The following is a 27,712-nucleotide window of genomic DNA, read 5'->3' as shown; positions in this document are numbered from 1 at the left end:
TTAACTTCTAGATGTAATCTTTATTCAAAACATTCTCATAAATTCATTATTTTTAAACATTATTAATTTTCTTTGCTCATTTTTTTTTTCTTAATTATTGACGAGTTTTCCTGCCGAAAGGTAGGTTCTCTTCGGGCACTCCGGCTTCCTCCACCAATAAAAACTTACCGCCATGAAATATTCCATAATGCTGAAAGTAGTGTTAAACACCAATCAATCAATCTATCAATTCATTCTAAAAATAAGTGGAGAATATTCCATGGGACACAGATGATGCCACAGCATATAACGTTATAAGGGGACATAACTCAAGAACGGTAAAAATGACGCAACCCAAATTCGAACTTGATCTGTGTTTTGTGGAAATAAGCATTGTGTACAAAGTTCACAACATTTGGTTAAGGCAAACTAAAGTAAGAGAACGAAAATTTTGTTTAGGACGTACGGACGGACGGAAGGACGAACGGACAAGGGTAAAACTTAATGCCCCCTCCGCCGCGTCGACGGCATACAATTTGATTAAGGACTATAATGCGATTCAACTTGTTCCTTAACTTTGGATAATATTTTTACCGTAATATGTTTACCTAATTTTCTAGAGGGGTATCTGCTTGCATATCAAACTAAACCAACAGATCAAACCCCAGGTATAACACCTGAATTTGTAATTCAAAGTACTAAAGATGCATAAACGTAATCCAAAAATTTGTAACCAAAGAAAGTTGTTTAAAATTGACAGACTTTACAATTATATGAAATTCCACCAAAAAACATTAAGATATAACAAAATACAAAAAAATAAAAGTAAATTGGGGAGATGTGTCAATAAGACATCTCCCAACTACTCATAACAAATAAAGAATGTCTTAAGGTTAATATAGAAATCAGCACTAGTCGAGTGTGCATACGATTTGTCAAACTCTTAGATCATATCGTTCCAATCTAGAAAGTTGCAAATAAGTTTAACGAGTTTCATCAACACAAAGATGTAACAAAAGACAATCACAGGCGAGGTTTTCTGGAGCTTGACAGGCATATGCACATGTGGCAGGGTTTAACTATTTGCTTTTTAGATTTTAAATTCCCCTCGAATTAAGTCAGTAGAATATCAAAAATATAAACAAAAGAAGGCACGATAAATGTCGTTACCTAAAAAATATATATATATAACGTTTCAATACCGGTATAACACAAACAAAAGCTTAGAAATACAAGCAATACAATTATTAACAGTACTTTACCAAAGAACGCTCGCATTTACTGGAAGCAAGCCATTTAAGAATCTGCATTAACATATTGCAATTAAATTGTATAAAAATAAAGAGATGAAGTGTATGTAAGCAATTATAGACAACACCGTACGTCCTTCAATAATGAGAAAAACCCATACCGTATAGTCGGCTATAAAAGGCACCGACTTGCAAAATATAAAACAATTGAGAAAACCAACGGCCAAATTTATAACAAAAAAAATTTACGAAAAACAAATATGGCAGAGATGAACCAACGACAACAACTGAACTTTAGGCTCCTGAATGTCGCGGGGCTAAACATGTGTGAAGGCGTAAGCCCTCCCCTAACCTGGGATAATGGTGCAACGACAAAACACTCTATACAAAAAAATGTACGAAACAGCAATAAATCACAACCACTAAATTACAGGCTCCGGACTTGGGACAGGCACATCTAAAATGTGTTGTCTTCCATTTTATTATCAGTGGTTCAGAATAAATTTCATGTAGTAATGTCTTGAAACGTATAGAAGTAAAACAATCTTGCGCAATGTCCAGAATAAATTAGTATAGAATTTCAACGCACAAAAAGTTAAAACACAAACACTTTACTTTCATGCTTTACATTTGCTATTATTGATGTTTATTATTTACTTAGTAGTAAATACATGTAAATTGTATGTGTAATACGATCAATGGCAATCGTGCTGTATCAGGCATCCGTGATGATATCGATATCATTCACGGTTCACGGTTGAAAAGACTTTATCAAACCCCTAATCTGTATGACGTCACGTCACATAAAAAAATAACTACTTGAGATATATAATTAAGGTAGATCATAAGTATATACTTTTTGAGATAGAATTTTCTTATACTTTGCCAAAATGAAGATTTTACTATGCTTTTTTCAAAAATGTAATAAAAAGTATGGGTCACCGTACTATTTTTCAAGCTATGAGTCGTTGAAAATTGCCTAAATTTGGTTAGAATGTTCATGAAAAAACACATTTGTATGCATAAAAAAAATTCTATGTGATAGAATTTTGAAATAAATTGTAAGAAGATAGGTTTTATAATATGTTTTAAGAAAATAAAAAGAAAAAATGGTGTCACCGAACTTGTTTTCTTGCTACAAGTAAAAATTATAAACTTCCCTATCAGTCTAGTATATAATTTTTACTAAAAGAGTTATCTCCCCTTAAATGGCTTTTTTGAAAAAAATGATTCTCAAAACACCAAATTTGATATTTGTTTAAATATTTTGTATAATACAATAAATCACCAGATTTTCTTTATATAAATAAACAATCTAACCATTAAATTGCAAATCTGTCTCCAAATTTGCAGATTTGGGCAAATAACTAGACCATTTTTGTACTGAGATTGTACAATACAAGATGGCGGTATACCATGAATCTTCCTTAAGTGTATATGATATGGCGTTTTCAATATCACACACCGTATCAACCCTCAATCAATATAATCCCTCGAGCAGAGCTCTTGTGATTATATTGATGTCTCGGGTTGATACGGATGTGATATTGAAAAAGCCCTATAATATTCTCTACATGAATTTATCCCCAAAAATATCGACTGAACAACACTTACAAAATTTGAACATAACATTTATCGATATGGTGTAATTGTTAATATTTGATTTGGGAAAGGTTATTGAAGTTATCGTTTCTTTGTGTTGCATGTACCATTCTGGAAAAAGCCTGTCTATAACGTTATAAAATTTGATAAATGATTGTTGTGCAAGCTAGTAAATTAATTAAGTAAAACAAATTAATGGCTTAGTCATCATAAAAGGATATTATCTACGGTCAGTCGTCTGCTCGTCTTACGTTTGAAGTCTAAGTGCCTTGTACCTTTGATAACAAATATGTAATAAGACGCATGTTACAGGCATCGAATTCGAGCTGTATTGGTACTTCGTTTAAAAGTCGCGTATGTCTTTAAAAAACAGAATTATATCATTCGATAAAAGTCAAAGGAAAAAAGATAAAATCAAAACCTTTCTACGGTAAAAACAGCTCAATAATATGTAAATTATAAATATTTACCATCATATCAAATTAAATGAAATAACTTTAGCTTTCTAATTTGTAATTTGAATATTTTCTGTTTTGTTTTCTCAATCAGTGTCTTGTCTTCAAACTTATTTTGTTTTCTGTCATGGGCGTGTTTAAGAGTTTCTATTATTTTTTCTTAACAGTATATGTCAATAAACAGCTTAATTTTTTTTAAAAGCGGATTTCATTAATTATCATACTCACAATGATTTGTAAAGAGATACTGAGTCGGGACATATTCATCATACAAACCTTTGATCGCATAAGAAATTATTCTTGCGCTCCAAACAATTATTACATCTTGTCACTTTATACATCCAACAAATTACTACATTAATAAGGCGTTTTGTTATTTTTGCGTGAAGATTCACAAAATACAAAAACCTAATTTGCAGCAAAGACCAATAAACTATGATTATGGTTAAAACTTATAGTTCAATGAACGGTCATGGACGCATTGATGTCGAAAATAAAATAATACAGTTCACGTTATGTCTAAAGAGTATGTAAAAAAGTCTCATATTTCGACGTATTAGTTCCTTGAAAATCAAGACAGCGTTTGTCATGTTAGGTCTAAAATCATTATAAATTAATTGCCTGATTGCTGTAACTTAAACGTATAGTGGCAAATATTTCATGAATATTTATAAGTATTCATAATTGTATAGAAATACTCATTTAAGGTTCCACTAAAGTCAAAATATAGGACACTTCATAAACATCTAAACTTTGCCTGTATTTTTCAACCTATAATGAGTAAAGTCCTAAACTATGAGAACATATGTTCATTTAAACATACTTAACATATACACACTGTGTAAATTGTATATAAACTTGAAATTGTTATGTTGTGGCCAAACCGGTTCTTGGGGTGAACACTCAATTTTCAAAAAAATCTGAAGGCCAGCGAGACGACTTAATTTGTTTAAAATTGGTATGGACGTATACTGTTATATCTAACGCAGGGCAAGCTCATTTTGATTTTTCAGAAAATGTGTTGATTTTCGAGTTTCAGTTAATTGCATGTATCTAGGTGAACAGATATCGAAGGTACAATACAGAAATTGGACAAATATGCCATTAAAACATATGTATGTGACAAATCAAGTTTATTTACAATTTACACAGTGTGTTTATGTTAAGTATGTTTGAATGAACATATGTTCTCATAGTTTAGGACTTTACTCATTATAGGTTGAAAAATACAGGCAAACTTTACATGTTTATGAAGTGTCCTATATTTTGACTTTAGTGGAACCTTAATTATGTTTTAATCTATTAAGAATAAAACAATGTAATTATTGATGGAAACATTATTAAAAAATCTTACCACAGTGTTAAACTTTTAATCTATTAGATTAACTATAATCAAAAGTTTACATGGAGCGTATCTGAATTTATGGGTTTTATAAATAACACTACCGTAAAAAATTAGGATTTGATATATCCCGCTTTAATAAGAGTTCTGCAGGTACAGCCAAACTTTAAAACAAATATTTGCACCTATGAAAGAATAAAATAAAGGTCTTGAGTATTTTTTGTTACGAAATCCCTGACTTAACAATTTCCATTTCCATAGGAAAGCCTATATTTTATGAATTTTAGAAGATTCGTTTATTCCTGGTTCCTTGTATTCACAGTTAAAACTAGAATATGGAATGACAAATATAAACACAATTTACACTCAATTGACACTTGATCGGTATACCTTAAATTAAATAGACATAAAAGAAATAACTTGCTTAACTCAGTTGACTTGTCTATTACAAAAATATCCAACAGTACATGTCTTTATTGAAAGTAAAGAAGTCTCAAGAAAGTTTGTGAAATGTTAATTAAACTCGATATAGTATATCGAAATATCTTAAGAAAATTCAAAACTTTAATGTTTAATCAGATTAGTTCGAGTAAATTTTTTATGTATTATTCTCGACAGCTAGGTACTTAATTTTTTACCAATTGTCATAGGTTTTTTTCACTTTGCACTCTCTTCTCAGAAATATAAAAATTGAATATGTTTATGTTTTAAATTTTTAAACAGACAACTATAACTATTGGGCATGTTAGTTCAGAACTGTTTCATAAATGGCTTGGGTTTTTTTTTCTCGCTTCAAAAGGAAATGCATTTTAATGAAAACGGTAGAAGTATTCATCGTTAAGAAAATTTTGGGACAGAACGTAATATTCGTGTCAACTACTGAAAATTTATTTCGAAAGCCGTCATCTCCACTTTACAAAAAAAATAGTTACATTGTCATGGAAACATCTGGACTTAAGTAAAATCGTGATAATCTCAGATCATATTGAAAGGGTGAAATCATAGCAGATGGCTCAACTTCACCAAACAAAAAATAATTGGCTCTAGTAAAACGTTTGTAAATAACAGCAGAGAAGACTATCAATGGATTTATACATATATGACAACAGATAGTGGTTGATGATTGATTTGTGTTTTGGTGGCAACTATTGCATAAATACCCTGCCACGTCCGGTCTGTGTTTTTATATAGAATGATGAGGGCATGATAATGTAATATGAATATGAACAATGCTTTGTACAAGACCGACACGAGTCGGATTTTTCATGTGCTAGTTCACAAGATAGCTTGAAAAATTCACAATACACGTACACATTATTATTCTGATTTTTAAAAGATCAGTCTTTATTCTTACTACTTACCACCGTGTGCTTAGCGCGGAAGCAGCGTATACAAATTAGCAGGTTCTTACTTTGACCATACTGCATGGAGATCAAACCACGAATTCCCACACTCAAGGCAAGCAAGCTACCACGAGACCGCCGAGACGGTTAAACAAGAAATAGAAGATAAAGAAAGTGGTATGACAGTTTGTATTAATAAAGGTATTGGGTGAACTGAAGACGATGTGGTATGATTGCCAATAAAAAAAGACTCTCCACCAGAGACCAAATGACATAGAAGTTAGCAACGATAGGTCATCGTAAGGCCATCAACGACGAGTTTACAAAATCTTCTTTAACATTGAATAAATGATTCTTATTCTTATTGTGTTATCCACTACAAGTATAAGTGTTAGCAATGTATGGCGCGGAATTAGGGTCAAAATTATCGCTTTTAGCATAGGCTAAATCCATTTAAGCTTATGCTGAAATGATTTTAGCATAAGCTAAACTCATTTTAGCATAAGCTAAATTCATTTTAGCATTAGCTGAATTAATTTTAGCATAAGCTCAAATCAATTTAGCATATGCAGTAATGTTCAGTTTATACAGAAATGTTGGCGCGGAATCAAGGTCATAAATATTAAACTTCGCATATACGATCAATGAATTTAGCTTATGCTGAAATGCGTTAAGCTTATGCTGAAATAGATTTGTAGAATAATTATGACCTTGATTCTACGCCAACATTTCTGTATAAGCTTAATAATTCGGCATATGCTGAATTGAATTTAGCATATGCTAAAATGAATTAAGCATACCCTAAATGATTTTAGCATATGCTAAAATAATTTTTAGCATATGCTAAAATCATTTTAGCATATACTAAATTATAATATAGCATATGCTAAATTATAATATAGCAGATGCTAAAATGATTTAAGCATATGCTAAATTCGATATTTATTATCCTAATTCCGCGTCATAGCAATGGATTGATTTGAACCACATAAACATTATACATAAAAGTGTGTTTTTCAACGTTTCGTATAAACTATTTTTTTAGCTTTATAAAATTGATCAAGGCCTCAATCTCATAGAGAAAGTATTACATTTATTCGCTCTCCTTTTGATATTAGATATTAATGTTTGTGCTTTTTTTCAAATCAGTCATTATGATTGTAATACTCTGTTGTCAGAAATGGCACTGTATCATACAAATAATTATGAATAATTCTTTTTTAATTTTAATAATTGCCATAGTTGCCTTCTAGGTATTAAACTACTGTACGTAAATATTTTAAATACAATAAGTATAATTGCAACAGTCTTAAATTTCCTAATATTCAATTTATCATATAAATAATAATGAATAATTCTCTTTAAAGTTTAGAATCAATGCTATACGTGTCTTCTGAGTACACATATGTAATTTATTGTAAAAGGCATGTGTACACTCGGGACAACATGTCAAAGGGCTATTCAGATCTATCAAATAAAGTATTTTAATGTTTCTTTTATTTTTCTGTATTGCAATTATGAGCTCTTGGTATTGAACAGGGTAAATATGGAGTCCTGCTGTTTATGAGATTGCTGTATGAAATTTGCTCCGAAGTACAGCAAACAGTTCGTTTTTTTATGTGGTAAATTTGTGGTTTTATTGACTTTTTAAAAATGATATTCACTTTGGTCAAAGGCCGCAGTGAATATCAGTTTTTCAAAAGTCATTAAAACCACATATTTATCGAACCAAGGAAACTCATTGTTTTATTTCGTATTCCGAGAGAGAAAATGGAATGTAATGACAATTATTTACCAAAACCAATTGAACATCAAACGATTTTACCATAACACGTAAAAGCACGAGACGTTTTGCGCGATGAATATACTTTTTCTGCAGGTGAATATGCTGTGTTATTCAACATTCAATTCATATGGAAAAACCTACTAAAGTTCTATCAATATGGAATAAACAAATTTATTTACATGTAGGTGATAATTAAAGAGTATGGTATCAATAAATAAATGTTATTGATGAGTCAGTCATATATATCAAGGGTTGAGTGGGGTATAGAAATATTGTCATCCCTTGACTTCTTGTATCCGGCAGTAAAACCCATACCTAAGAGGAGCTTCCGTTAATGCTGTGGAGGAGGTATGAATACGCAGCAACGTCCGATCGGAGGCCTCATGTAGGGAGAGTGCCATGGTTTCTTCGCGCAAACGAACCCTGTGACAACTTATCGAAGGACCAGTAGGTAACCTGTGGCAATGAAAATTGTCTGCCCTATCCATTATACATTCATTTTCAAATGACTATCGAAATTCAGTTACATTCATCCCGGTCGATCGACTTTGCAGAACATACCTATTGGATTCATTGTGAAGTTCCAACTCCAATCGTTCTCGAAAATGCATGTTTAATTTGATTTATTTTGAAGATAGAAAGTCACAGAAATACAATCGAAATCAGACATATACACATACACAAAAAAAGAGTAAATCTTAGTTTTCAACCTGTTGTCAATTTCTTTAATGAATGAACACTGACTTTTAGGAGATTATGCGAGTATTTCAAATATGTAACACTTGATCTAAAGACAAAAATATGTAACACTTGATCTAAAGACAAAAATGTGATTTATCGGAACACCATACAGTTATAATTATAAAGATTAAAATTTAATTGACTTTGTGTGTAGTATTTGTTTATTTTGTAAAATGCACCAATGAACCAAACGTCCTATCAATCGTAAGTGTTGTGAAAAATATTATTAGTCCAATCTATTGCTGTTCATGACATATATACTAATATTGTTATAGAAAACGTTGATCTTGTAAACACTCAGTTATTAACATAATCTGATTCAATCTAGATGTATGATATATCCCCAGAAGTGGACAGATACGGTGATGATTACTAACTGGACATTTGATTAAGGTCATTCTCTGAAGTGGACCAGTATAGAATTTAATATACATAACTAAACAAACTATTGTTATTTAATTTTATCTGCCGCTTACTTTCTCTGGAGATAGCGTTAAGTATACATCATTTGAATATCACGAGGAACAAAGTTGACACCAAACCAATTACTTTGTTCTTAAGAGTATAGATATAATATAATTGATCACTGAGAGCTGACCATTGGAGTCGTGGTCATACGGGACTGGAGATTGATCAAAAGATACCAAGAAGTTGGTATAAAAAAACAATGCAACTTCCACAAGTAATATCAAAATATCTTTTTGTTTTTGTTTTTGGCATACTACATATATATTATTCAATGTAACTATTTCAATCTGTATTACTGGTTGATTTTTTTCTTTTTTGTTTGGGGGGGGGGGGGGGGGGGGGGGTATTTACAGTGTCCTATTATCTAGTAAAATATATTACTTTTATTAATTTTTGAGGGCCATATACTGTCAAATTGCTGATTTATTCGTATCGATTATACATTTGTCTGACTATATATTTAGGAATGAATCTTGATATTGAAAAAATCGCATCACTTCGTATATTCTAATTAAAACATGGAAGTAGCTAGAGGTATAGGGGGAGGGATGAGATCTCACAAAACATGTTTAACCCCGCCGCATTTTTGCGCCTGTCCCAAGTCAGGAGCCTCTGGCCTTTGTTAGTCTTGTATGTTTTTTTAATTTTAGGTCCTTTATATGTTTTGGAGTTTAGTGTGACGTCCATTTTCACTGAACCAGTACACAATTTTATTTAGGGGCCAGCTGAGGACCACCTCCGGGTGCGGGATTTTCTCGCTGCGTTGAAGACCCATTGGTGGCCTTCGGCTGTTGTCTGCTCTTTGGTCGGGTTGTTGTCTGTTTGACATATTCCCCATTTCCATTCTCAATTTTATGATAAAAAAAGACTCGTTACGCTGTAGCCGGTCATTTCCATTAACGGAAAGTATATTTAACCTTCGTTCGTTTAACCAAAAAGTGTAATTCCTAGTTGATATCGTCATTGTATTGATGATACGTGTAAATAGGTAGCGGGAAATATTTCAAATATTATCCTTAATTAATAACCAATTACATGAGAATGTCATATGTAATGTGATCATAAATGAAATGGTTACCATTCTCGTTTTCTATTTAAAGCCTTACTTTACGTCGGTAATTCATGACTTTCAAGATAAGTCGTGTAAAATTCTTACTTCATTCAATTTGACAGTAAAGGCTGCATGCGCAATTGATCCTTGTTGAAACTATAAATATAAAATATGCATGTACCTCCTTAAATTGGTTAACTCGTTATCAAAAAACAGTGATGCTCCACCTATGCGTTACGGGTTGTTTGGTTACTCTTTGATATTTTTTTTATTCGATATTTCAAATCTTTGATAAGTTACTTTATAGCTGGAATTTAATTTTAATATGCAAAAAATAAAGATAACTTTCTTTGTATTATCACTGTTCTATCAACGAGTTCTATACTATTTATTGATTGATGTAGTTTTACATTTCTTGTCATATATTTCATAGTCGAAGGCATATTAGGCAACAACGTAGTTTAGTTTTTTTTTGCAGAAAACAAAGTTAAATGGATTAGCAATAAGAGACACGCACCATATCCAATAAAGATGCACAAACTCCAACTAGTGCTCTATTTTCATATTGCGCACTCAACGGATCTCTACGAAATAAGAAAAGCTGAATGATAGATGAATAATGAAGTAATTTGTTTATGGAATTAAAAAAGGTTGAATGATAACTGAATAATGTATTAATTTGTTTTTGGAAGAATAAAAAAACATCAAAAATGAAATCGGTTCAGCATCATCGTCGACCCTTATCCTCAAAAACAATATTTATTAAACAAAATGTAACGCATGACAATGCATTAAGTATTATTACATGTAAATGACCTATCTTTTCATATTCTATCTTTGTTATTTGAGTTATCAGTTGGGTGATCGTAAAGGACACATTGTTAGTATTACCCCTGGTCATAAATTATCATGAAATTGTCTTATCGTCAAATGATAAGAAAATATTTAGGTTAAATTCATTCTATCAGGAGGTACCATCATGAAGTAAGTATTCCATTATTACATATAAAAGATGTCACATACTCAAATATTAGAATAGTATGAAATGAGAAATATATATGACTACATTGTATATGTGTATACTTTCAAAGGACTTATTATGTCGAATAGTTCAATGTCATTTCAACATAAAGTGGGCTTTCTTTATATATATATATTCCACACTTTAGAACCTGATGGTCTAAATGAAAAAGACGAGAAAAGATACAGGAAAGATAAAGAATAATTTATTATGTAGCATCGTCCTTAACATCTCTGTAATATTGGCCAATGGACTTGGCAAACTTGCCTTTACCTCAACAATTAAAAATCTTGAACATCATTCAAATTTTGAATTAATTGATAGCAACAGTTTTTTTATCTGCATCCGATTTCACCTAGATAGATGCATGCTCGATGAAGCTAGTTTGTCTAGCAAAATATTGCGTAGATTTTGTATCGCATTGTAAATATTTTTAACATTTTAATATTTACATACTAAACAATGTGTTAAAATTACATTGTTAGGCAATTTATATATAAATATATATATATAGGTTTAAAAGGGGGATTTGACGCCCGCAAACATGTTTAAGCCCGCCGCATTCTGTATGTTTGTTGAGTTCATTTATATATAAGCTCAGTCTTTCACTCAAAAACTTATAGTTTAAAGACATTCAGTTTATCAAGTTTTTGAGTGAGTTAACACATCAACTAATGCCTTTAAAATAACCTTCATATAATAATGACGATATTCTATATCTAAAAGTTACAATGTTCTGTCGTTACAATGTAAGTCGTTGTATAATACTTGACAGCCTGTTCTGAGTTTTAAAGCCATTTGAAAATAGAACGCTGCGAACAAAAAAAGTTAAATAAATTAAAAAAAAGAAAAACAAACGGTAAGATGCTTCAAGTTGGTTGACATGCATTAGGTCAAAAGTTTGTTTACGCTGATTTTAAGCTTAGATATATATTACTAATGTATATTGTACCTGACATCTATAAATGTACTCTTGAAGAAGTGCGTTATAAATTGGTCAATATAAATGAAAGTGACATTCTGGTAGAGAGTCAAGGAGACCACTTATCATATAAATAGAAGTTCAACAAAAATAGGTCTATACAATATAATATAAGAACCGATAATATCAGTACGCACGACCAATGTAACTGGATATTTTTGATCAAGTTAAAAGTTTTGGTATCAAAATGAGTAGCAGCAAACAGAACAGAATATATTTTGCGAGAAGAGGTAGCAAACCCTTTTTATAAACTAAACCCTTTGCCCGCAAATCATATCAATAAATCATAACAAGTGCTCGATTGAATACTGACGGATTGTATATAATCGTGGACTGAAATCTATCAGCAATAGAAATGACCAACTCGTAGGTAATTTAAATTTAAATTATTTTTTATCAAATTACATGATGAAACACAATTCGATGAACAATTTGGCAAATGATTTCGATTTCATATTTTACCCCATCTGATAAAAATTTAACAGTCAAATGGAGACAACACATTTGTTTAATTTTGTAAGAAGTATTTTTATTGGTTGATACTTTCCTGTTTACCTTTTTCATTATCTATCTCACATAGATTTTTAAAACATGTTTTTTTAAGAGAGGCTATGAACCCATTAAACATATTCGATCTCATATTTTCATACAAATTATCAAAATGATTATTTAGATTTAAGCAGTTAGTTTCTGCGTAAATTGGTAAGGATATAGCTTGGCACAGTGAAAATAGCTTGTTCTTACTTAAATATTTTTAAATCCCTTGATTTTTTTTATTCGCATATTCTAATGATTTATAACTTTTAGTAATAGTTAGATATCTTCTTAAAATAACATGTTTTATAAAGATTACATTTACTATCTTTAGAAATTTTCCATTCTAATAGTTACTGCTTTGTAGGAATAATATACTGTAGCAGTGACCATCTGAAAATTATCATCTTGTTCTCGTAAAATTTGATTTTTTTCAATATAGCATCGTTTATGATTGACATATGTGGAGTGCATTCTATTTCTAAATATCTTGTCAAAATATTGATACCAATTTGTATATTTTTTATCTGGAAATTCTTATTTTTGTCTATCATATTACAATTTCAACAGGAAGTTTTTCTCAAACTTGTAATAATAGACTATATCACACCGTGTTTTTGTCGTTAAGACATGTAAGAGTGAAGTCACAATACTATTAGTTACATAGTGTGCTAGTGACCTAATACGATATATATGGAGTCAGTAAATTCCATATGGGGTGAGAGCGAAGAACCCCATATGGAATTTACTGACCCCATATATATCGTATTTGGTCACTAGCACACTGTGTAACGAATTCATCTTACCGACTATCTTAACATGTGGCATTTAGACTAGTTGCCTATCAAAGTGATCAAGTCTTCAAAATAAAGAAATTATTTCCATTGGTCTATATAAAAACAAATGTCAACAATAACAACTTATTAGCTTTTAATGTAATTTCTGCATTTGTTTCAATCGTTTATCATCAATTTCTTCGCCTGTTGGCCGGGCAAAACGTTTCAGATTTTTCCTCAAGGTGTCGTATTGTTTTTATAAAGTGACGTACTTAACACCACTACTAACCGTGTATTAAAATAAACCACGCCTACTAACACCATATCAAAACACAGTCTGAACGCGGTCGCTTTTAACCAATGATGTTCCAAGAAATTTATAGGATGTAAGATAAATACTTATATTCCAGGGTAATAGCACTGATTGGTTTGACGATCGTAATGTGCACTTTTGCACAAACGCTAAAAACTACAGTGTCAGTTTCAACCGATCATCTACTCCAGATTTTAGAAGCAATGCACAAATCGCATTCCTACAATTCCCTGCCATCATCAGAGAGGGTTCTACTTGTGGAATTGTTGGCTGCAGCAGAGGTTGACCAAATCACACATTTAATTGACAGAGTTGGCTTCGCTCGAATTGCCCAGTTTCTTGATCGTATGTAATTAAGTATGAATAAAAAAAAGGTCTGGGATATACGTTAATGAAACAGCACATCAAAATACAAAAAAAAACGAAAGATATCTAGAGGATAATATACGGTATTTTTGTAGATCTCTACCATCTTCATTTTAATCTGGACCAGTGGAATAACAAAAGATACATAAAAGGATGTAATACTATAATAAAAAAAAAATCAGTACACAAATAACAGTTAATTATATAATATTACAATAATGTACAGTTGATACAAATTACAACTACATCAATAACAACATTATCCGTATTCAAAATCAAATCACACCAATTTTTAAGTGAAATAGAGGGATGTCATTTAAAAAAATTAGTTTAAGGCAAATTATTCCATATTGTTAACAACGGATATGTTAATAGCAAAAAAATGTACTTTTTAATTAAACTTGTGTGGAAGGATTTTCCAGACATTGCAAGTTAAAGTACACAAATGCATATTTTAGCCGCATTTTACGTACATTCTATAATATACATTTATAGATCAATTTCACAATGTTGTAATTATTGTATCTCTGGAATTATGCTACAGATTAAAAAAACATCAAATATTTAAAACAATACATAAATTATCTTAAAAAATTATTTCTTGTTGCTAAAAAAAATCCGTTTTATAGACATATTCTATCCTATTTTGGGGACATTTTTAGAAATTTTAAATGTGACGTCACTTTGTGCGTTGATCTCTTTGGCTAACTCGGCTGTGAATTTTTATGTGCTGGTTTATGTTGTTTTATGTATCCGTTTTTATTCTGTAGTTAGTCACCACTTCCGTGTTATCATGTATATCTATTATATAGTCATTTTTATAAATTTACTGTTTGCAAAAGTATGAATTATTCTAAATAATAAGGATGTTCTTATCCCAGACAGAAAACCTTAGCCGTATTAGGCACAACTTTTTGGAACTTTTGGTCCTCAATGCTTTTCAACTTTGTACTTGTTTTGGCTTTCGAACTTTTTTTTATCTGAGCGTCACTGGTTAGTCTTGTGTGGACGAAACGCGCGTCTTGCGTATTAAATTTTATACCTGGTACCTTTTGTTAGTTATTATTCGTATGTTTCTCTGTCCTATATGTTCTCCCATTTATTTGTATTGTAGTCCTGTCATGTAATGTTGTCATTTTAATGTTATATTTAACAATGCCATAAAAGCGGGAGGTTTGGCTAGCCACAAAACCAGGTTCAACCCACCATTTTTTTCTTAAAATGTCCTGTACCAAGTCAGAAAAATGGCCATTGTTATATTATAGTTTGTTTCTGTGTGTGTACATTTTAATGTTGTGTTTCTGTTGTGTCGTAGTTCTCCTCTTATATTTGATGTGTTTCCCTCAGTTTTAGTTTGTAACCCGGATTTGTTTTTTTCTCAATCGATTTATGAATTTCGAACAGCGGTAAACTACTGTTGCCTTTATTTTATTGGAGGATTGATATTTCAATAGACAGTCGGTATTCCAATGGGTACTAATTGTGCACCCCTACTGGCCGATTTGTTTTTGTAATCGTATGAAGCAGAATTCATTCAGAACCTTCCAAAAGACAAAAAGAAAAAGCACCTTGCGAAATTCTTCAATTTTACTTTCAGATATATTGATGATGTCCTATCACTGAATAACCCATGTTTCAGCCAGTACTTACATCTCATATATCCCAGTGAACTTGAAATTAAGGATACTATTGATACTAGAAGGACTGCTTCATACCTTGATCGCTTCCTCAATATTGACACAGATGGACGACTTCACACTAAAATCTATGACAAACGGAACGATTTCAACTTCCCAATTATCAATTTCCCATTTCTCAGCAGTAACATACCCTCTGCCCCCTCGTATGGTGTTTACATATCTCAGTTGATACTTTATGCTCGTGCATGTTCACAATATACGGACTTCATATACAGGAGTGTGCTCCTTACGCAGAAACTGCTCCAACAAAGTTATGAGGAGGAAAGATTAAAAATGACAATTTTATGGACACCATCACGAATTGGTTGATCCATTCGATGTATCTGTGTCTAAACTAACTAAGGACATGTTTTCCACGTCTTAGATTATGGTTTACTATTTACGTCGTCTTGTCTTTTAAGTACCGAACGTGACCTATTCCCGAATATGACTGTTTTACTGAATGTCAATTCACATTGCTATAAGACGTGTCTCGGTATTTGTTTATCCAGCGTTCATGTATTTAGTTACGAAGTTTTATTTGTAATTCTGATCGGATATGTGTCTTATCGTTAGTAGTTGTGATTCTATCTTTTATTTTCTATTCGTATGTAAAAGTAAAGATAATTAATCACCCAGTTCATTTGTATAATTTTAGTTTAAAGCAACTATGTGCACAGGATTTATTTGTTTTACACAGTTTGATTTGGAAGAAAGGCCGACATAGTTAGTTGCACTTTTACTAACACAATTCTATATTAATATTCTTGTAATTGTTATAAAATACATCAAATAACATAATTAGAAACCTAATCTTGATTTATATCCAATTTTTAGAAACTTACCTGTGACGTTACTTTTTGTGGCGTTGATCCATTCATGTTACAGACACACACTTCGTAATTCTAATAAGCTGTTTTTTGTGTACTGTCCTAAATTATTTTGATTATTCGTTGTTATTCTGTGGTTAACATGTCGAAATGTACTATTACATTATTTATTTATGTATGTCTCTGTCTTGGGTGTTTTTGCATTTATTTGTACTCTGTTCCCGTCATGTAATGTTGTCATTTTAGCGGTATATTTAACATTGCCATAACGCGCAGGTTTGGCTAGCCACAAATCCAGTTTCAATCCACCATTTCTTCTTAAAATGTCCTGTACCAAGTCAGGAATATGGCAGTTGTTATTTAATAGTTCGTTTCTATGAATGTTGCATTGTTGTTTGTTTTTGTTACACTTCTGTGTTCTGTTATTTCGTTGTTTTCCTCTTATAGTTGATGTGTTTCCCTCGGTTTTAGTTTGTAACCCGGATTTTTTTATCTCTCAATCGATTTATGACTTTTGAACAGTGGTATACTACTGTTGCCTTTATTTATAACTTTCTATGTACATTCTTTACAAATATTTAAATGTTTTAAGGTTTTGCATTCACTAATATTTTAGCTAGTGTAACAGTTAAATGAACTATATCTCGATTTTCAATAAGAATTCAACATGTAAAAGTTGTATGCAAACCTTTCCACAAAACTTGTGACATAAAAAAATCTGTGTTTACCGTTCTTTTACATTAATATATTTAATAAAAACAAGGAAAGACAAATTATTGTTTTGTTTCCAAGGTAATTACGCTCATCTAATGAGAACAAAATGTTTCTCTATGTTACTTCAAACAAATTTTAATTTCAGATGTAACGAAGATAGACCAAAGGGAGGCAAATCTTCTGGAACATTACCTCATTCAGGTTTATATAAATATAATCACATTCATAACACTTTTTTCACATACTATTCACTGCTGGCATTCATAAAAGTGATCGCTGATAATCATGCGATAACATTATCATGATAGAACGAACAGATCAGTGACAATTCTTTCTTGCTATATAATATCTATATAAGACTCATCAAGGCGCTCGAATCAAAATAGTGGCGAAGCCAAATCAAAAACAAAGTTGAAGTGCATTAATAACCGAAAATTCCGAACAGTTGTGCTAAATACGGCTAAAACAATGCCTACCCGTTGTTGACAAACCTTAGTGTTTTGAATATTTCAACATTTTATAAACAGTAAATTTACAGAAAATGCAAAAGTGCGAAGCGCTGACTGAAAATACAAGTTTTTGGCTGCAATCATGCTTCATGAACGGGTATAGAAATAAAACTATAAAACAATTCCCCGAAATTACGATTTTCTGATGTGGCTGCCATTTAGAAAATTAATGTAGCACCACAGAACCTAAATATTTCACACAATTATTTGCCAATAAGTAAAGACAACATTGTTATTTTAATTTAGGAACTTAATCAAGAGACAGTTGCCGCAGTAAATCATTCACATGACAGTGTTATCCAGGTAAAGATATCACTTATTTCCTTAATTCGGCCCTGGTTTTTATTGAAATAAATGTTTTCTTTTAAGTTTTTGTGAATTGTTCTGTTTTGGGTTTTTTGGGCGTTTATTTTGTACTGTCTTGGTCGCTTGTATTTCTCGACTTTTGATCGCCCCTTGATTTCTTCATCCCTTTTGTGAAAAGTAATAGTGATGTATAGGGGATTAAGCATTCGTAGCACTATATATACGACCAAACCATCAATGGACTATGATGGCTGTCATATATTTCTAATAAGACAATGAATAGTTGTTCTCGCGTTATATTGCCAATCTTGAAAACGAACTCATCGAACATACCAGGCTATAAATATAATTTCCAACATTTGAACAAACTCCTATGCCATTAAAATGCAAAATCACTTTTATTTTATTAATTGAAATGTGTATATAGAGATTACTTACAGTACATGCAAGATTGCTATTGTGTATAAGATTGTTAATTGGTACACATGACAAATACGATAAATGTAAGACGTCCGGTAATACACTCAAGCAAGGCTAAGTGACTATCGAAAGCTAACGTTGATACAGTCAATGCATTTTGCCGGTGCAAATAAGACCGTTGCAGTGTACAATGCAATAGTCCGTTACTTTTTCCAAGCCACAGACCTGTTATCTCCATACCGTTTACCACTTGATTTCGAATATTACTTAGCTCTAACTTTATTTAACTTGTTAGCAAAGCAATTACAGATGTCCCAGGCTGAGAACAAATGACATAGCCTTTTGGATGACAAGAGGTTTGTAGTGAGGTTCGTGAAGGTCAATCTCTAGTTTTAAATGTATAATTTGTAAACTGTTGTATGTCGTTTTATTCTACTTTGAATTACAATAGTGCTTTTGTCCTTTTTTCAAGGTAAACTTTTTTTGCTCCATATATATAATGTTTTGTTTTCTTTGCAGGCACGAGATCTCCAGTCACAAATTAATAATCTTATGCAGACACATTTGTATACTTCTATGAATCAGCAGGACAAACAATTGATTGTTGACTTATTTGTTGCTGCACAACATCACAACGTCACAGAATTTATCCATAAAATTGGATACAGTAAAGTCCTAGCATTGGTTGAGCGTACGTAATTCTCATTAAAAAATGTATGCTATTAATAAAATCAGATGACTTTATATCAAGAATAAAAAAAAACATATGATATGACTTGTATCCATCACATTTATTTCTGGGCGATTATAGCCTGAAGAGTATATGTCATCTTACACGTTAGTTGTTTATTTAACAACTTCTAGATGCATATATTTCATGCATATTTTGGATGAGAACATATTATCAGTAGATACTTAGATAGGTTCAGCAAGGTAGCTCAACCTGGATGAAGATCTGGAAATTTATGTTGCCACTGGTAAGTATGGTGTATATAGGGACAGAAATCCGACCCCCCTCCCAATGATTTGTTGCAAGTGTTATATTGTAATGCTTCGTGAGAGTTACAGGGACATTGGTAGTTTCAATATTAAAATTACTTAATAGAAAAAAATAAGATACCTTTTACATATAAACTATACTCTTTCGTAACGGTTTAATTAATGAAAATCGCACCCGTCAATAGCAGACTCAGTATAGATCCGTCTTAGTTCCATTAAATTGAAAAAATCAACAACACTTCCGTTACCTTGATGATATGTTTGCGTTAAAATATCAAGAAACTCGTAAATATTATACTTCACAAGTTCGCCCTAGGGAACTTACTGAAAATAAAACATACACAGGAATAACTGTCCTTTTATAGATTAAGATAAATCAGTTTCTCACGTGAAACTATTTACATAAATTTACGACAAAAGGACGATTTATCGTTTCATGTTGCTTATTTTCCTCTTTTTACGGAGATGTGTTCAATCTTAAGTGTTTATATATCCTATCGCGTTCGCTCTGTCCGTGTCTGTAATGCCGTTCTATCTGTCAATAAATGTAATCGATGTATCACTGGTCAATTATTAAGTCAGGGATTTCGTTATTTTAGATTACTTAAAACCTTTACTAAATTCTTGTATAAGGTACAAAGATACTGTTTTGACTGTATCTGTGGAAAACTTATTACAATATGGATATTACATCCTCATCTTACGGTGATCATGTTTATAGATATCGATCCTTTGGATAAACTTACTTTAAGCAGTCATGTACTAGTGCTCAAATCTTCAGACTAGTATAATGATCTCCTGTTTGTATAATATATATAGAGAGAAATTTGTTATTCGTTGTATCAAATGATTAAATGCATAATATATTTCTGAAGATTTATTATTTGTATTTCAGATATTTCTTCTCCTAGGGACACACACCAGTTTTTGATTTACTTAGTTGATGTAAGTTTTGAAGACATATTTTATAATATTGAATGAAAACAAGAAGTAAAAGTTTTACTGTGAGTTAAGTTTTTAAATGTGGGTCTTAAAATATTTGTTTTCAAATAAATTCTGTGAAAGAACTTTGTCACGCTCAATATAAAATTGTTTCGCAAATTTCGTGTTTTTTGGTAATTGAAGAACAACTATTCCATTCTCAATTTTATTAAAATGCGTGTATCTTATTTCTGTTAATAAGGTGATTTTATTATTTGATGTCAGAAATTTATTTGAAGTTTATATCATATAAAATATTCTTTTATAAAAGAGCTTATATTGTAATTCTTTTCAGCATATGGAAGCCGAGGCATCTGGACAAAAACCTGGGTTTGGATGAGAAAAATTTGGATTTGAAGGATATTAAAAATGATAAGCTTAACACAAAAACGACTTTGGATTAATAAAAATAGAATACTTTCTTCTAATTACCTTTCATTTCACATATAAACAGTATCATATCCATAAGTGAATGTTTTTTTAAATTAAATTCAAATTTATAAAGAAGAGATGTCGTTATATAATTATATATATTTATTGAACTTTTCTGTTACTACTAACATTACTGATTTTACAATGCTTAAAAATGTGAAAACTGACTGAAAATTCTTAAACATCATAAATAAAATTGTCGTTTTAAGTTGGAACCTATCTGCTAACATTTTCTTAGCCGATTTAACCATTAAATACACTAATCGTGAAAAGTTGGAAATAAAAAAAACTGGCGAAAGATACCGAAGGGACAATGAATGTGTATCGAATTTGTCATATCTATGCAGTCTATCCTGGTATTTTTAATTTCCCCCTGTTCATACGTTATTTCCTGTCAAGTTATCCAACAAATATCTTGATGTGCTATAGGATAATCTGATTTTATTTTATAGATTTGAGGGTATGTGTTGTCTTTGCCCCCTACAGTCTGTAACTTATAATATAACCAAGCAGTTATGTTAGTCTTCTAATAGCTGGTGAAATGCTATTTACATCTAGCAAAACATTTCGCTCAAAACCGGTGTCTGAAACTTATATGAGATGAGAGCTTCTGGTTCTTAAAAGTCTATCAAATACAAAGCCAATGTCATTGCCGATAAACACATCTTTCTACAGTGTTAAAATGATATTCAAAGAATCAATAAGTTTACATGAATCGTGTTTGAAATTACGTACATTATAAACAACGTCCTGTAAACATTGGGAAGTAATATTTCGTTTTTGAAAAGGATTCTATAGTTACAGTGACACTTCAAAACCAAATTTTTGTATATACGAAAGAATCTAGTAAAAGTTTTAAGTAATTTATGGTAACGCAATCCCTGACTTAAAGTCATATGATACTAATATAAAAAGGTGAATATGTTTTATGTATTTCAATGGCTTAGTTTTACTATAAAGCACCTGTACATATAATTTCTATTATATCCAAATCTTCAGAAATGTACTGCTATTGAATTATTAATTAACAAATGGGAACGCATGGAAAATATAAATAAAAACAATTATTCTTCGCTTTGTCATTTCACTTATATTTTACTTGCTCAAAGATTCTGTGTTTTTTTTATTCATCAATAGATAACGATCTGTAAACCTCGGCACCAACACCCGAACACCCGAATGTTGATCAGAAGGCAATGTTTTCGATTTACAATCAAAGAATAAAACGGGTTTGTTTTTTTTTGTTTTGGTTGATTCCTTAAAAATGTTTCTTTTTAAACTTGCATAGAGGGCATAGTTTAATATATATATGCATGCATCGTTTCAATAATTTTATAATAACCAGAAACTTGTTTCATTTGACTTGAGTAATTTACCATTGATACATAAATTTCGTTCATTGAAATTCAAATAGTTATCAAAGGTACCAGGCTAATTATTTGATTCGCCAGACGCGCGTTTCGTCTACATAAGACTCATCATTGACACTAAGATCAAAATAGTTAGAAAGCCAAACAAGTATAAAGTTAAAACGTCACTACAGACAAGGACATGCTGAACGAGTTGGGATATATATTCGCAGTAAGCGGGTTCCAAGGAACACCAAGGTCCAAAAAAGAAAAATTAACAATAGAGATCGAACAATCATCTCTTTTGACGTAATTTTGTGTACACATTTTCACGTGTGAAACTGAAATATACAAATATAGAAAAAGGACAATTTTTGCTGTTTATATTAGATTTATCTAAAGGGTATTCCCTTGGTTACATTTTAGCAGTATGATAAGAGAATTATTGAATATTTAAAGAAAACAACATCATCAAGGTAACGACAAAAGTTATTAAATTTATCAAATGAGTTTGAGTGAGAGAAAAAATACACTCTCGTCGCAATCAGTTGTATGACTGATACATTTGTGTTGAGACTTACTTAAATCATCAGACATTTCAGTCTAGTAGCGTAAGACAGGAGAAACAGCAGCAAAAATCTGAGACAAAACATACAAGGAAAGGATTATAGAAGAAAAAAAGAACCATGAAAACCAGAGTTGGAAAAAGGAGAGGAAGGCAGACGAATCGACAAACAGCCATCCTGTCTATCCCAAATTTGTAGCAGTCAACACATTTTTAGAATTACAAATTTCTTTGAAGAAAACATGGATACATGGCTTACAATTCGTAATTTAATAAGTTTTTACGATTGACAAGATATGTTATTACAAATAAATGTAATGACAGACTAAATTTAATCGTGTGAACAGTCATAAAAGTGGTTCTTTTTTGGAAAGAAGATCTTATGGAGCATAAATATATTTTAAGAAAACTCAGTTGACTAACTTTGACGAAGTGTTTTTGAAAACAAGACGACCAGAGTCTCGACCTGCGTCGCTGTATGCAATTGATTGAGGTAACATGTATACTAAAGCATAACTTATCATTCCATAAAATCATTGAAGCCAACTTTTCCATGTACAATTAGTGTTGTAGAATTTAAAATTATCGATAAACAGGAATTGGCTGTACGTCAGATGTTAAAATTGCTTACATGCTACAACTCAGCATTTTCAAGCGGCAGACCAAATATAAAATAATTCAAAGAATCCTAGAAAACGTTGACGAAAGTATTCTACCCAAAGTCCTTTTGACGGACGGAATGACGGACGGTGTAAAGTGGTTACTAGACCTGTTTTTCCCGTTAGCGACGCAGGTAAAAAGAGGCGGAAGATACAAAAGAGAGATTTCAGAACTTATAAAGTCTACAAGAGACCTTCAAAATCATGGCAAAATACAAAAAATTACGATAAGACAAACCACAATCTACAAAACGCTTCATACAAAAAAATAAAGATTTGAAGCACGAAACCCACCAAAACCGGGATTGACCTAAGTTGCTCTGGCATCCGCCGTGTTGCTCATGTGTTTTGTTAAGTCTCATTCAGTGACACAGATATTTAATAACCAACTCATGATGGCGCCCGTAAAACTTTTGAGATGACGACCTCAACTTTACCACCAGGAACCAACCTTTATCTTAAAAGCTTTCTTGTAAGCAGCAACCCTCTATCAAAGCAATCATGCTAACAGTTTCAAAGAAGCTTAGAAGCCCTGATTTTATTGCTGATAAAATAAATGATAATTAATTCCGAAAGAAGTTTCATAGAGCATTTGGTAAACCCAGCAAAATATTGTTGTTTGTAAAACACTTATGTCATTTTGGTATCCAGTACAGAGAAGAAAGGTTCAGTTCTCCGTTCAAAGGGAACATAAAACAGACCTATGATTGTTCAATACTTCCTCTTTGATAAGTGTCGTTGGAGTATCAAACACGCCGTTTCGTTGCAAATGGCTTGTTGAGTGCGATAGTGTGTCATGATTCAATAGACCATATCCTGTCTTTTCTATTGAATAATACTTAGCGTGGTCTATATCCTGTCTTTGATATTGAATAGTACTTAGCATAGTCTATAAACTGTCAATTCTATTGAATAATACTTAGATTACTAGTAGTCTATATCCCGTCTTTGCTATTGAATAGTATGTTAGATTATTCTATATTAGTAGCTCGTCTTTTCTACTAAATAGTACTTAAATTAGTATATATACCGTATTTTGTACTGAATAGTACTTAGATTAGTCTATTGGTACTTAAGTTAGTCTGTTCTATTGAATAGTGAATAGTTCTTAGCTTAGTCTTTATTCCATCTTTCCCATCAAATAGTACGTAGAGTTGATACATTTATTGGTTTTTTTATTTACATTTGCTTAAGCTAAAGTGTCAAAAGTAAAAATAAGTGTATCATTTCTATACTTATTATTTTTATTATATTTACTGGTTTTTCTATTTCTTTTTTTAGGGGGGGGGTATATGTACAATGTTTCTATTTTTGTTTAAAAAGACATGTTTGAAGACATACTAGTTAAAAGTGACATATTCATACATATATATATAAATAATTGAATCAAATCAAAACATTTTATAGATTTTTTTAATGTGTATTAAGACACAATACATTCATACAATAAAATATTAAATCAAACATTTTAAGTATGTTTATTTATGTAAGATAATAAGATAACAAAATAAATCAAACTCTGACCTTATAAGGTCAACGAGAGAAATCAACCTACCGTTTTTACATTATACGGTTAGATTGATTGATTGATAGGGGATTGTTACACGCCGCATCAGCACAAAAAGGGCTATATCGCGGCGATACACAGTTAGACCTTTTTGAATTAATGCAAGTTAAATAAATGACAATGTTTTGGGGGATGGGGATACAAAGATATGTATGCTGAACTAGAAAATAAACAGCCTAATGTTTGCCATTCTGGTTTGAAAATAAGGCAACTTTTGTGGGAAGTGTACGTTTTACACAAAGTGCATTCTATCATTTGCTGTACATCGAATTAGTGCAGGCATATGTAAATACTTATATACTTGTATCATGGCATTGTCAGTTTCTCTCGACTTTCATTTGTATCTTTCGTCTTATTTTATATAATGCAGCTTTAGTTTTATATAATAGGGATTGTGTGTCATGATTTTATTCACAATATTTTGTCTTATGAGTTTGTAAGTCTATGTGTAAATTTCAAAAGCATCTTCTCATACTGTTTTTTTTTTTTTCTTCCATTAATATAAATGTCTCAAATAATTCAAATGTTGGTAACTGGAATGGTTACAACATTCAACATCACATAACACCAAACCTAAAAGAGAGAAATAAGTTCTTTTACAAAAACAGTTTAAAAGCAAAACAAAATTTGTCTATTTTTAATGATAATACTTCTGACACATATAGAATCTACAGTATTTATGTTATTTATCATCAGCTCATAATTATAATATATTGGAAAATAAATATTATTCACACTTGTAATACACTACAAAATTTGGACCTGAGCTGCCTTCCAAAAAAATTCAAATACAGCTTTATTTTCAATTAAACTGTTGACTTATGTTATTGTATATACCTGTATATTTATTCTATATAATTTTTCTTCATTGCACACTTCCATCTCTATAAGTTGCTATGACTGTAAATTTCATCTTTCAAACTTTGAATGTACATTGTATTGCAATTCAAAGTTTGTAAACAAAGTCACCAAGATGACCCATATATTGACACATGAAAAAATGCATACATTATATTGTATCCTTAGAGTATGTTGTGCAATTAATGAATTGTGTATATGCTTTTTACTAAATGAATTGTTTAAATGATTTTTACTAAACGGATGTTTAAATAGAAAATTCAACTCTAAAAGGTTTACCACTTTTATATACATATATAAGAATATTTCCGACATATGTTGTTACATCCACGTTGTAGCCTATAAATATAAATATCACGTGATCGATATCGGTCTAGGTCAGAAACAGGTCATACCTATTTTAAAAGTGGAAACTCCCAAACTTTCAGAAAATAAACAAACCGGTAAACTAAATCAAACTCACATATCGTATGACTATCGGGAAAAATCTTCACATCTGTTCTATTAACTGCAAAGGATTACAAAAAACTGAAAAAAGAAAAAGATTGATAGAATGTTAAAAACAACAAAAATGTGTTATCATCTTAATGCAAGAAACTCACTTCGTAAATAATATGTCAATCCAACTAAAAGATGAGGGTCAAATTATACTATGTAATGGAACTAGTAATTCGCGAGGTGTTGCTATTTGGCTAAAAAAAGAATCAAATTTAAAATCAATTGACAGTTATAAAGACGAAGAGGGTAGATTTTTACTTGTAAACATTGAAGTAAATGACAACATATTAACTATAGTTAATTTATATGCGTCTAATAACCCACACACTAGAAATTACTTTTTCAAAAACATTAAATTATTAGTCGATAAACATAGCATTGGGCAACTAATAATGGGAGGTGATTTAACGACATATTAGCTCAAATAGATTCAAAAAATAAAACTAAACAAAAAAATAAAAAACCAGTTTGCAACCTTAACAAATTAATAAGATAATATTAATTAAAGATGTTTGCAGAGAGAAAAACAAACATAGAACGCAGTTCACTTGTTGTAGAAAAGATAGATCTGAAGCAACAAGAATTGACTATTTTCTAATAGGACCTGAAGTTTATAAAAACTCCACTTCATGCGATATAAGGCCTATAGTTCTGCAATATATTGACCATAATTGTGTTTCATTAAAAATAGATATAAATAAAGGTCCTAAAGGCAGGGGGTACTGAAAATTGAACAGCAGTATATTAGAAAATGAGGACTATGTGAAAACAATTTCTAATTTGATAACCAATTATAAAAATAAAAGTACAAACAATCCCGATCTCGACAAACTATGGGATAATTTTAAAACAGAGGTAAGAGATATTTCAATTAACTATTGCAAATTCAAAGCTAGATAGAAAAGAGATAAAATAGACATTTTAGAAAAAGACTTACAAAGACTTAATATCCTAGCTGATACTATAAACAATAATATAACTAAAAAAACATTATTACAAACAATAGAAAATACAGAAGATGAATTAGGAAAGCTATACTTTGAAAAAATAAAGGGTAACCAAATTAGAGCTAGAGCAAAATGGGTGGAAATGGGTGAAAAAAATTCAGCTTATTTTCTAGGTCTTGAGAAATCTAGGCAAAGCAAAAAAACCATAACACAATTATATGATGAAAAAGGAAAGATTACTAGAGATCAGGAAAAAATATTAAACCTTGAAGTAAAATATTATAAAGATTTATACACGTCAAGAAATCCAAACTTAGAAGAAACACAAAATTATTTAAATGATATTAAAAAACATAAAAAATTAAGTGAAAGTGAAAGTTACGTTTGCGA

At 31.0% G+C, this 27,712-nt stretch overlaps 1 protein-coding gene across 1 annotated transcript; it reads left to right on the top strand.

The window, feature by feature from the left end:
• The first annotated feature begins 10,934 nt into the window (after positions 1-10,934).
• Positions 10,935-20,954, top strand: LOC127706256 (uncharacterized). The gene is made up of 7 exons (XM_052210762.1): positions 10,935-11,001; positions 13,741-13,988; positions 17,378-17,433; positions 17,988-18,044; positions 18,987-19,158; positions 20,362-20,411; positions 20,743-20,954. Exons 1-7 carry the CDS (start codon positions 10,997-10,999, stop codon positions 20,785-20,787), a joined length of 633 nt encoding a protein of 210 aa, XP_052066722.1. The 5' UTR covers positions 10,935-10,996; the 3' UTR covers positions 20,788-20,954.
• Positions 20,955-27,712: the final 6,758 nt, after the last annotated feature.

This window comes from Mytilus californianus, unplaced genomic scaffold, assembly GCF_021869535.1.
Source record: "Mytilus californianus isolate M0D057914Y unplaced genomic scaffold, xbMytCali1.0.p SCAF_6, whole genome shotgun sequence".
In the NCBI taxonomy this organism is placed as follows: domain Eukaryota; kingdom Metazoa; phylum Mollusca; class Bivalvia; order Mytilida; family Mytilidae; genus Mytilus; species Mytilus californianus.
The sequence above is the reverse complement of the archived record's forward strand: the minus strand, read 5'-3'. Positions and strand labels throughout refer to the sequence as shown.

Bases quoted from the DNA above. Each gene is read 5' to 3' on its own strand.
- LOC127706256 (XM_052210762.1), top strand. The intron at 17,434-17,987 runs GTTTATATAAAT...ATTTTAATTTAG, and splicing joins TGGAACATTACCTCATTCAG to GAACTTAATCAAGAGACAGT. The intron at 20,412-20,742 runs GTAAGTTTTGAA...AATTCTTTTCAG, and splicing joins TTTTGATTTACTTAGTTGAT to CATATGGAAGCCGAGGCATC.